This window comes from Lonchura striata, chromosome 8, assembly GCF_046129695.1.
Source record: "Lonchura striata isolate bLonStr1 chromosome 8, bLonStr1.mat, whole genome shotgun sequence".
NCBI lineage: Eukaryota > Metazoa > Chordata > Aves > Passeriformes > Estrildidae > Lonchura > Lonchura striata.
Window position 1 is genome coordinate 18,614,167 of NC_134610.1, and position 12,180 is coordinate 18,626,346.

Consider the following 12,180-nt stretch of genomic DNA (forward strand, 5'->3'; position numbering starts at 1 on the left):
GATATTACATGTAGAAGTTCTGTGCCCGGTCTGTTGAGTTTACCATATTGCATCTAGAATTGGCTGGCTTACCTTTGAAAATGCACTTGAGTTTCTGTTCCTATTTTCTGAGATCAGGTGTCCCAATTGGTAACTTTATAAAGGTTTTTGTATATCATTTATTTCAATGAGCATCTAGTTTCCACGATTTTTACCAAATTTTAAGGTGTTTCTGGTAATGCTTTTGCCTGGATTTAAGCACAAAATGAAGTAAAGCTATAGCAGATCGAGAAATTGAAAAGCTACATATTTTTTGTTCCACTGTGTAATACTTTCATCTCTGGAACAAAATCAATTTTCCCTTCTCTGCAGTAGTGGAGCATGTCCAGGCCCCAGGTTACTGTTCTCTCAGTACTGCTAAACTCCAGGGCTGATTCCCTGAGTGATTGTTAGCTTTGACTTATTCTACCAGCACTTCTCAAGGTGAATCCTGCTTCACCTTTGTATTTCTCTAGGCTGTCTAGGCTCTGTCATGTCACCAGGCTTTTGCTTCCTACTGTTAATCTGTATTCTTTTTTTTAAAAGGTGGATCGTATGTCTTTTCCATGTGGTTGCACTAAAGAAGGGTGTAGCAATACAGCAGGTAGAATCGAATTTAACCCTATCCGTGTACGGACTCACTTTTTGCACACAATAATGAAACTTGAATTGGAGAAAAATAGAGAGCAGCAAGTTCCAGCACTCAATGGCTGTCACACTGAGATAAGTGCACACAGTAGTTCCATGAGTCCAGGACCCCATCCAGTTGAATATTCGATTGCAGAAAATTTTGAGATTGAAACCGAACCCCCGGCTACAGTTATGCATTCTCAGTCAGCTGAGGACTTGGACTGCCCAGGGGAAGAGGAGGAAGAGGAAGATGGGAGTAGCTTTTGTAGTGGAGTTACAGATTCTAGTACCCAGAGTTTAGCCCCTAGTGAATCAGATGATGATGAAGAGGAAGAGGAAGATGAGGAGGAAGATGAGGAGGAAGAAAAAGCAGATGATTTTGTAGAAAGTATGAGCTCCCATGCTGATATGGTGCCTCTTCCTTCTGTCCTTTGCTACTCTGATGGAACTGCTGTGCATGAAAACCACTCTAAAAATGCCTCATACTATACTAACTCTTCAACTCTGTATTACCAAATAGAGAACCACGTTGCTGGCACTGCTAACCAGATCGGTGAGACTTACTCAGAAAGGGATGCTGTCAAGAATGGTAGTCTTTCTCTGGTGCCTTACAACATGACTTCAGAACAGTTTGTTGACTACACACGGCCATCAGAGGAAACTTTTAGCAGCCCTCATTACCCTTCTGCAAACCCCTCAGTGATTGTTTGCTGCTCATCCTCTGAAGGGGATGCCAGTGCTCCCTGTAACAGTTTGTACACTGAGCATAGGCCGAGTCACCCACCAGTGGAATTTCACTCATACTTGAAAGGTCCTTCTCAAGATGGCTTTGTTTCAGCTTTGAATGGTGACAGTCATGTGCAGGAGCACCCTGCTGAGAATTCTCTAAACCTCCCAGAAAAGAGCAGACTGCACGAAGAGTGCATCAAATCACCAGTGGTAGAGACGGTGCCTGTTTAAAATTAAATTATTCTAGGACAGACTTCCTGTGTTAAAATTCACTCCCATTGGATTTTCCTAGAAACTTTTTTAAGAGGTAGACAATACTTGGACTAGTCAATGTTCCAGATACATTTTGTTTTCTCAAGCTACACTGGCAGTGGTATTGCACAAAACCAGTTCATGTAAAGATTTAAATAAAAATAATCAAACCATTTTTTTAATAAAAATAAAACAGATAAGTAAAAAATGCACCCAACATATTTCAAAGTAGCCTGCCTATGAACGTATGTGAAACCTGCCAAGCTATCTGAATCAAAATTTCCATGTTTTTGACTGTCGGGCCTGTGCAAGATTGTTAGAAATGATACTTTGAAATAATCATGTTTAGAGTCCTAATTTTCAACATATCTGATGGTAAGTTTAATGTAAAAATAACTACTGTATGAAAAAAAAGTTCTAATTGTTCTGTACTGTTTGTATTTTATTTATGGTAGTTTAATATTCATGTTTTGATAAAAGTGAACAGCACGTTCATTTGAGCAGAAGATCCATAGTTACTTATGAAGAGCATGTCCACTTTTCATCTGGAGTACCTTGTATTCTTCTTTATTTTTTCCTAATACTATTTCTGATAAATCATCTTGAAACACATTTTTAGAGTGTACTATTTTTCTCTTTTACTGTTCTTGAAAAACAGAAGAGTCAGAAAGGGGGTATTCACATCTTCTAAAAGGTAGACAATCCTCCATTTAAAACTAAAATCAGTGGCATTCCAGAACTAGTACCCCCTCCCCAAAGAAGAATGATCTTGTATATAAAGGCAAAGCAGTAGCTTAAGCTCACCCAGCACCTTCAGCCCAGCCACCGTTCAGATCCTTACGCACTTTAGTGCCACTTTGCAGTACTGTGGGAACTGCGGGAACTGTGAACCTCTTCGGAGAAATGCCATAGCTCCAGACCCTGAGGCAATGTAAGATCTTAAAATTCACTGTAAAAAAACCTGTACATTTCTCCCAAGCCAGTTTATGAATTTGTCAGTATGCAATTTATAAAAGAAGAGCCTTACTGATCAAAGTTTAAATAAAGCATGGAAAAGAAAAAGTCAAAGTGTCTAGATTGCCTAAATTTTTATGACATACAAGACTGGCTTTTGTGGACTTCTGATTGTATCTGAAATTTAGTACCATTTGATCTTATTAGGAAACACTCCATTCAGTGAGGAAAAATAGCATCAGAAATTTTGTATCTACAAAAGTCTGCAAACAAAAGAACATGTGCATCATATGGATATCCATTACATTGTAATCCACTTGTTTTTAAATAGGAATGAAACTAATTTATTAAACAACCTTGCTTTTGTCTAGAAAAGGAGGCATAGGAATCAGCTTTTCTCTGCACTGGTAATTCTGCACTGCCTTATTTTGATTTCAAAATCTATTTCAGCATTTTTGTTCTTCTAATACTGAGATTTCATTTATACAAGTAGTTGAAATGTAGGTCTGTCTTGTTTGTCAAAATATGGATCAGCATCTTAGTTTTTATCTGTGTCAAATCTAGTTGGTTAACAGTGTGCATGTAAACACAGTGTAAATTTTATCTCTGTAACAGTGATTCTTCTGGTTAGAAGCTCTTTAAATCATGTACAGTACTCCAGTAGAAAAACTGCCGATGTAAAATACGCTTTTCAAAAAAAAAAAGAGCTAACTTAATTGTTTTTATATGAAATCTGGGCAAAGTGATTTCTCGTATTTATGCTAAATTAGCAAAATATTTTTACTCCATGTAGTAGCTGGAAAGGTTTTTTATTTATTTGTTTCCACAAGAAGTCCTACATGTTTTATATGAACTGCATTGTAAAGTCTAGTTCTCTAGGGACTGGATTCCAAACTTGCAAAGTATTCCATCTCCTGGGAAAGCACACTCATGTTGGTTACCTGGCTCAGCAATTCCACAGCCTCTGTTCCTCACAGTCACAGACCACTCTAGTCTCTCTCTCTAAGGCTGAGTATCCAGGTAAGTGCCTGTGTTCTCCAATGCCATACAGCAAATACCCGTGATTTTTAAAGAGAAAAGTGCTAGTCCTTAAAGTTCTGCACTTAAGAATAAATTATTCTGTTCAAGATATTCTAAGGGCAAATATATCAAGTCTTTGTGTATATAGGGGTCTTTCTTTAACAGTGGGCTTCACTTAGGCACTCCCTTAACACCAGCACCAAAAGCACAAATCTCTTCTGCTTGAGCTGGACAGTAGATGAGGATGAGTAGCAGCTCTTTAACTTCAGACTGTGTTGGAGAGCCACACACTTTACTGGGGTATTTCTCTCAGGGGAAAGTTAAATTAAATCTTTTGCTTTGTTACTCATGCCCTTACTAAGCAATAAGAAATTATTTTCTTGGCCCCTGTGCTTTCCACATTAAAAATATCTTTAATAATATCAGCAAGCACAGTAAGTTATTAATTTTACAAAATACTTCTCAGCTAGCTTTAAATATTGAGGTGATGGTTCTTTAGTATTACCATTGGCACAGATTTCTGATTCAGTCCTTTGTAATACTAGCATCTGTAAAAATTTTGGAGTATTTGGATGTGTATGTTCCATGCCATTGGTGCATCAGGGGTCAATACAGCCAAATTCTCTAAAGCCTACAGCGTAGGATAACAGGCAGTACCTTGTAGGAGAGAAGTAGAGGGAGTGGGAACTATGTAAAGCATTTGTGATACACTCTTTCCCCATGTTTGCTCATTTCTGGGAGTCACAAAGTAAAATGTGCAGAATGAAGATTTAAGTTGAAAAAATATTCCAAATTGACTGGGTGGTGATAATTTGACTAATAATACTTTTCTTTTGGTGCAATATATTTTGTGATCACTATTTAGTCTCAAGATACAAAGTAAAGAAATCTACTTTAGTTCTTACAGTAAGTTATAAAGTCAAGTCTCTTTATAATTCATAGAGTTCCTGGTAGCTACTATTAATAATACCACCATGCTTTCTAAAATAGATAAACTCATACTGAGGAAGAAACATGTAGCCACTCTTTTTTTCAAGAGGTTAAACCTGCTGCCAAGCCAAATCCATGCCAGCAAATAACAAAGCTGAAGCCTTTTCTAGCATGTATAAGTTGACTAGAGTGATAAAAAAAATAGTTGAAACCCTGACCAAAACAGGTAGGTCAATTTAGCTGAAATCTAGAGTAGGATGTAGAAATCAGTTGAGAATCACTTGTTTCCCATCACTTGATTAAACTTTGATTTATTTTTTAGAACAAAAAGCCATACTCTTCATTTAAGGAAAAGCAGGCTTAAGTCATGGGATGGAAAATATTTTAGTGTTATTTTCTGGGCTAGTGTATAATAATACATGCTGTGTCCCATTTCCCAGCTGGTTAATATTCATGTTGATAACCAGTCCTTTCATTTTGGGTAGGCTGTTTCTTTGTGATAAAAGTATTATGTTACTAAATGATAAGCAGCAGTATTTGCTTCTGAATCAACACAGCGTATTATTTATGAAAATATCTACATTACTGACAGTCTTTATCAGCTTTATTTTCAAGATATCTGGCTACTGATAAACACTGCTGAGAAGCCTGGTACATATTTGTGATTATATTGCATCGTTCACAAAAATGAGTCAAACAAAAGTATTTCTCGAAACAAACTGGAATTTTCACACAGACCATTATTGGAACAGCATGTAAAAGCAGATGCTCTTTTGCCTATAAGGTGAACTTCACCTCTCTTGGAAAAAGGTGCACTGTTAAATATATATAAAGCTTTAATTGATGTTAGACATGGAATTAGAATTTTGTTGGCACAATTACAGCAATTGCAATTGTTGCTTAAGAGCTGTTACTCATGTCCATTCAAACATCCTTAAAATTAAAAGCTGGTCAGTAGAAGCTTCTCGTATTCTTTGTTGAGCTGTATGCCACTTAGATCAGAAAAGTCTAGATTTGTAAAGCTTTGCAATTTTTCATTTACATAAGTTCCTGCTACTGAATCATAATTGGAGTTGACTTTTTTATTCTAATGCCATTGGTTCCACTCCATAGTAACTATGACTTGCTATAGATAAGGTTCAGCTGCTCCCCTGCTCTGTTAACAGTGGGATCCTGCCTTTGGTCCAGGTGCTGCAGGACTCCAGTGTGGATTAGTGGTGCTGTTACTCACTAGACTGCTGACTGATCCCAGGCCAGATCCAGTTTCTAACCTGATCTGGCTGTTTCATTTCAGTAAATCTGCTAATAAACTGATCACGTTGCCTTGACAAACACAGCTGCTTTGTTAAAGATCATATACATATATTTGTATGCAAAACTGATATAAAGGGTTTTATTAGTTCCTAACAGGAATGTAATACACTGGATAGAGATCCTGGGCTCAGACAGAGGAGAATTTGCCTTTGTCATGTTGTGTCATCGTGTTCTCTGTGCTCTGGTTTGTAATGTACTTGGAGATACCGTGATAAAACATAGTTCTATAGAACAGGTAAAATACCATTTTATTCTTGTGTTTTGGCATCATAACTAAATTTTTGTACTGCCATTTTCCACATTAAGCCCAGCCCAGCTCAGAAGTAAGCAGAAATTTTTCACTAATGTGAAACACAGCTGAAATGAGCTCTCCTTTCCGTAGACTGGATTAATGAGCAGAAGTTAAAAAGTAAATTTCACAGTGAAAAATTACACTAAAAGCTGTGTTGACTATACATTTACCTGTCTAGTGCTTAACATTTGAGCAGCAAGATTGTAGTTTTCCTGCAACACCATACTTGGCAGCAACAAGCAGTCTTACTCCTCTGCATGTTGTCTTCTTTTGCCAGCTGAATCCTCTCAGTTGAAACTCCTTGTCTAGGCTGCTCCTATAGTAATGCAGGTGTCCTTACTCAAACATAAAGCAAGACAGACCCATGATATCCTTTTAAATGGCATTTGTTAAATAAGGGTCTCCACTGTTACAGCTCATGAGTTTTATAAACTGATGTTCATTGTGCCAGTTGTTTGATTTCCTGAAACAGTTGGGAACAGAAGAGGATGACACAGAAAGCCCAAAAGCATTTTGGGGTGTTACGCTTTCCCGCTGAGACTAAAGAGTAATTCTGTCATTTGCTTTATTACGGTTGCAGGACAGTTGATGTAAAATACTTTGAAAATCTAGAATTAACTCAGAGAATATATTCTATAGAATTTATTTCTAAAATACTAAATGTGATTACTATTTTTTTAAAATGGTAGAAAACTGTTATTTTCAAAACAGAGTCTAGTACATGTTCCTTGGTATGAGAAATCTCAGTGTTTGCCTTTTCAGTATTTCAAAGTTTTTTTAATATTCTTAATTTTGTTATTCTGTGTAATCATTGTCAATGTGCAAATTAATGTCCATTTTCTCCAAGAAGTGTCAAATCCAAAGTGCAAATACTGTGAAGTGATGAAGAAGTGCAATGTAGTTTTAAAGATGTCTGAGTGTACAAACACTTGAGTTCTTCACAAGTTTTTCCTTTTCCCTCCCCTAAATCCAAGGCAGCTTTTAATTTTATAGCTAACAAAACCAGAGTGTAGCTTAAGGACAAAAGTTGTAACATCTTTGAGGACTTTTCTGGTACCCTAATAGCTTATACCAATAGCTGATATCCTAATAGCTGGTTTTACTTTATATGAACATCCACTTTATGAAACACCTGTTTTGCAGCCTTAGTATTTTCATTTTAGATCCTTCCTTCCTGTTGGTGTTTGACTTTGAAAAGTAACACCTTTCCATTAAAATCTAGCACAAGGGCAACTCTACTGTTCTTTGTGATTAGAATGAGATCTTGAAAAGCCAGGCTGGGTGGGGTTTTGACCAACATGATCTAGTGAGTGGCAGGGGGGTTGGAACTAGATGTCTTTCAGGTCCCTTCCTAACCAGGCTGTCCCGTGATTTTAGAGTTAAAATATATATTGCCCTACTGCTGTGTTTAAGGTTAGACAGACACCCCCCCCCCAAGAAGGTCCCACTGACTGGAGAACCATATTCTTGATCCTCTGTGTTGCACCTTCTCAATTGAGATCATAGTCCTTCATCCAAGGCTGGGGGTGGAAAAAAAGAAAAGACAAAAGGTAGATTTTGTACTTTATTAACACAGTTATTTTAATCTGGAGCTTAGCAATGACACTTCTCTTTCATGAATGAATGTCCAGTAGACCCAAGTTAAGTTTTTCTCTCATGTACGTTCTGCTCTAACTTCATTTTCCAACAAACCATGAAGATGGGATTGGCTTTTCTTGATAGGGAAAACAGTAAGATAAAAATGTGCATCATTGTTCTAATACAAGGACCAAGATAATCCTTTGTCTTCAAACACTTGAGTGAGTGTAGGGGGATAGAAAGAACAGTTTAGAGGAAAAGAAAGATGAAAACAAGATGCAAATTGATGAGGCTTATTTTTCTTCTAAAGGGAAAAATAAAGCGTATTAAAAAAAAAAAAACACAACAGAAGAAAAAAGGCAAATTCAGATCTCTTCACAGCAAGGATGGAAAAGTATACGGACATTCGCTACAAGTTTTGCCCATGTTAGATTGAAATACTGTTTCTGTTATTTAATATATTGTAACCAAACATGAATTCAGTGGAAACAGGAAATGACATTGTTTTCCAGACCAGAGTTACACAGGTGGCCATTAAATAAAAGACTTATCCAAATCCATGGGGTAAAAAACCTAAAAAGCAGCACCCTAGAAGCATTGCTACCATGTCACTCTTTGCTGATGGCAGTTTCAAAGACAGGTCCAAAATCATTTTAGTTAACTCTGCTCCCAGGCACGTATTCTTATATACCCAGTTTCTCAGCTAGCAAGAGATGCTAAAAGCAAAGTCAAAATGTCCTTTTACCAGCATTTTATCTTGGCATTTTCAAATGAGGCTTAGTATATTATGGAATGTAATTATTTTAGGTTTCTCCACCTTAAACTTCTAAAATACATTCTTTAAGAATGAAATTTTGGGTTGGATTGTGGATGAAGGTTAACCTTGCTGGGGTAGTGGTGGAATCACTGTAAAGAACCATTTGTGAGTCTCAGATACAGATTCAGCACCAGCTTTCAGCTTCTTGAAAAGATCATGATGTGCACTGGCAGCTGGTTCTCTTAAAACCAAAAACAAGCATGCTGGGTTTTTTTCAAGCCATTTCACACAAATACCACAACTTCAGGTCTCAAATGCCCAGTAACAAGGTTTAATAACTGGGCACTTCTTTTAACTGAATGATTGTAGGCACTTCTATGGAAATATGTCTGAAGTGTAGTTTGTGAAATATGTTTAAAATGTGTTTGATGTCAAATAAGCGCTAGACATTTAACAGTGCAAAAATAGTCAAAATCCGTAGATTACGAAACTGTTCCTAAGATCCTCAGCCTGTATAATTGTCTTAGTAAAGTTGATCTATTAAGTTAAATTGCATTCTGGTGTAATAATCTTTTACAAATAAAACTATGAATACAAATGTGCTCGTTGATACCTGTTAACATAAAACATGTCAGTTGCATTGTTTTGATTTGTTTCAATTTCTAATATAAAATTTGTAAAAAACACAAACAGAAAAACACACCTTTTATATGTTTAAAGTGTTTTAACAGACTATATTAACATTCACACTGTCTAGTCCAACCCTCTCTTTTAGCAAGTTCATCTCTCTCTGTATACATACATATATATATATTTCCCCACAAGAATATAAAATTGCTTTTGAAATTTTTGTTGGCAACTGGTAAATAGTACACTATGGCATAAACTCAGAAGCACTTAAGTTGACGGTCTTTCAGACAGGTAATCCATTCAAATGGGACTAGTAAAAATGTGTAATTGCAGTAATTTGTACATTACTTCTAACATTACTAATTTCTGAGAAAAATAATTGTTATGTACTTAACATTTTCCATTACAGATGATCTTGCATACTAAAATTATGGAGGTCTCAACAGTTAAACAAGATATTTAATTGGACTGCTGCTTTTAAACTGTTTGAAGAAACAAAGGGAAAGAAATTTCATCTTAAAATCTGTATATGGAAATAATTTTAAGCTTCATGAACTACGCATTTCCTTAATTTCCTTTTTTTAAACAAGTTGTAACATCAAAGATGCCAAAGGGTAATATAAGCTACAATAATATTCAACAGAACCTAACCTAGATCTTATGTTGTAATAATTTATTCAAATTAACTGTATTCTTCTGTATTTATATTTTCGGTATTTATTATGAATGAGATGAAATTTGATGTATTTATTGTGGCTTATTACTGCAGTGTATATATTACAAAAATAAGCATTTTTAAGTCTTAACATTAGTTTTTTTGTTAATTAGTGGCACTTGTATCAGCTGTATTTTTATTATATATTGTACAATATATATTGTCCATTTGTTTGCAATGAAGTAAACCAGGTTTCTATGTTACATCCTGGCTGCCAGTGCATTGTGCGTCTCATTTCTGCTGTGCAGTCACTGAGAGCCTCTCTCAGCTGAGAGAGCTGGCATTAGTACTGCACCTCCTCCCTGACACCTGCAGAGCCTCCAAAGGCACTCTGCAATTTCAAGCATTTCTCCCATTCCTGATAGGAGAAGCAGTTTGTGTGGAATTTTTGTGTGTGTGTTCTTTTGTTTCTAAATATTTGTATGCCAATTAAATTAAATAAACAGAAATGCCTTCTTAGGTATATCCATTTGCCCTTTAATGATATTACTACCTACAATTTTCTTTGGCCAGGAAAATACTGTATCTGATTCATCTGTACCTATAATTTTCATAATAAGGTAATGAAACAATGAAACAGCTGTTGGAATTAAATTTTGCAACAGCTCTCTCTGGTGGACAATTTGCAGTAATTTTATACATCAGATCGCTTCAATGGCAACATTCAAAGACTACTGCTAAATTTCAGGACAACTGCTTATTTTGAATACAGATGATCATCATAGCTTCATTAAGAAAATAACAATCTCTGCTACCTTTTTATTCTGATATTTGTTCAAACTGAGATGCACATTTATAAAAAGTAAGTTGTCCTTAAGTTTGCTTATATGAATTACGTATAGCTAAACTGTTTGTATTTAAAAAAAACCCATAAAGATGAGATGTTGTGCTCTAGATTATAAAAAAGTCCTCAGAGGAATTAAGGTATCACTTGGTAGTGGTCTGTTGGGACCATATTTGCTATTAGACTGCTTTTGGCATTGCCATGAACTGTGGCTAAAAGGGCTGCTCCAGGGCTTGCTAAACCATACTGATAAAACATAGAACTTTCAGCACAGGTTCTAATTCAAGATCCCAGGATGCCCACTCAGAAGTAGGAAGATTCAACACTTGTAAATTGATCTGTTAATAGTACTCACATTATTCTATACTCACCCTATAGTAAAGCAGCAGTTATTCCCAAGAGTGAGTAAAAAAATCCTCAGGTATGGTGGGGCTGACAAATTCCCACTGTGGTGAATGGTGTCATAGCCAGGTGGAACCACAAAGCAACCAGAGGGGACCTGTTATTCACAGGCAGTAGTACCCAGAGCCACAGGCCCTGAAGTCCCAAAAGGTTTAGGACCTGCTTGATCCTGCTGGGAGCATGGCTCAGCTGGCCTGGCCTGAAGTGAAGCCTTTCACAGCACTTGTGATTATCCCAGGATGTGTAAGAGAGCAGAGGGAGATGGAGGTTAACACTGATGCCAGCTGCTCTAGTAACCTTCAGCAGTTTATACAGCCATGTGATTGAGGTACCAATTTTTACATGCTGTGTAAAATAACGATTCACCTTTGTCCCCTTCTCAGGGGCAGAGAAGGGCATTATAACATTACTGAAAGACTTCTGGCTTAAGAAAACCCAAAAGACATAAAAGAGCCAGAGAACCCCTCTGCAACACACTGCTTTTCTGCAAGCCTTTCTAATGATTAGAGATGATTAGCCACTATCAAGAGAAAATTATCAACAGCCAGAAGATGCTGCTGCTTTTTTATTAGCTTAAAAAAACCCACCCAAATCCAACTTCCTAAACCTCTAGTCATATTTAGAGATCTCTTATTGCTCTTCTAGTATTATATGATGCCTACATATGTACACACACACACAAATATTTTGAAGTGCAATAGTAACTGTGACCTAAAAGATAATTTCAGATCTATCCTTTAACTATCCTTTAGTGATATTAAAAATAATGCATCTTCTGTTTAACATGAACTGAGAACTAAAAGAACAAGTACTTTTAAACTGGTATGCTAAATACCTTGTCTTCTAGAACAGGTTCCTTGGAAACTTGAGTTTCCATTCCATACCCAAGGTTCAACACAACACAGCTGCTCTCTGTGCAATCTCCCATCCTCTACTCATATTCAACAATTTTCTCACTGACCTGCATTGTATTTTTCCTCAACTCCCCCATTTTATCAAGTGCATGCATTGGCCTTCAAATATTGGTTTGATCTGCAAAAGTAATAATCCTTTGCATTCCATTACCAAATGAAAACATTTATCAGAGGACACAGGCAGATCTTTGGGCAGTGTTGTTCTACACAACCTTCCAGTTTCAGTGGCATAAATAACCCTTCCTGGTACAGTCTTTTCAA

General features: G+C 36.5%; 1 protein-coding gene across 5 annotated transcripts in view; it reads left to right on the plus strand.

Annotated features, from left to right (window-relative positions):
- CSRNP3 (cysteine and serine rich nuclear protein 3) overlaps positions 1-10,029 on the plus strand; it is a 101,504-nt gene extending 91,475 nt beyond the window's left edge. For all 5 annotated transcript variants that reach the window (XM_021528589.3, XM_021528588.3, XM_021528591.3 and 2 more), the window contains one exon: positions 565-10,029. In XM_021528589.3, the coding sequence (XP_021384264.1) occupies positions 565-1,608 (1,044 nt within the window). In that variant the 3' untranslated portion in view covers positions 1,609-10,029. The remainder of the gene's footprint in view (positions 1-564) is intronic.
- The last annotated feature ends 2,151 nt before the right edge of the window (positions 10,030-12,180 follow it).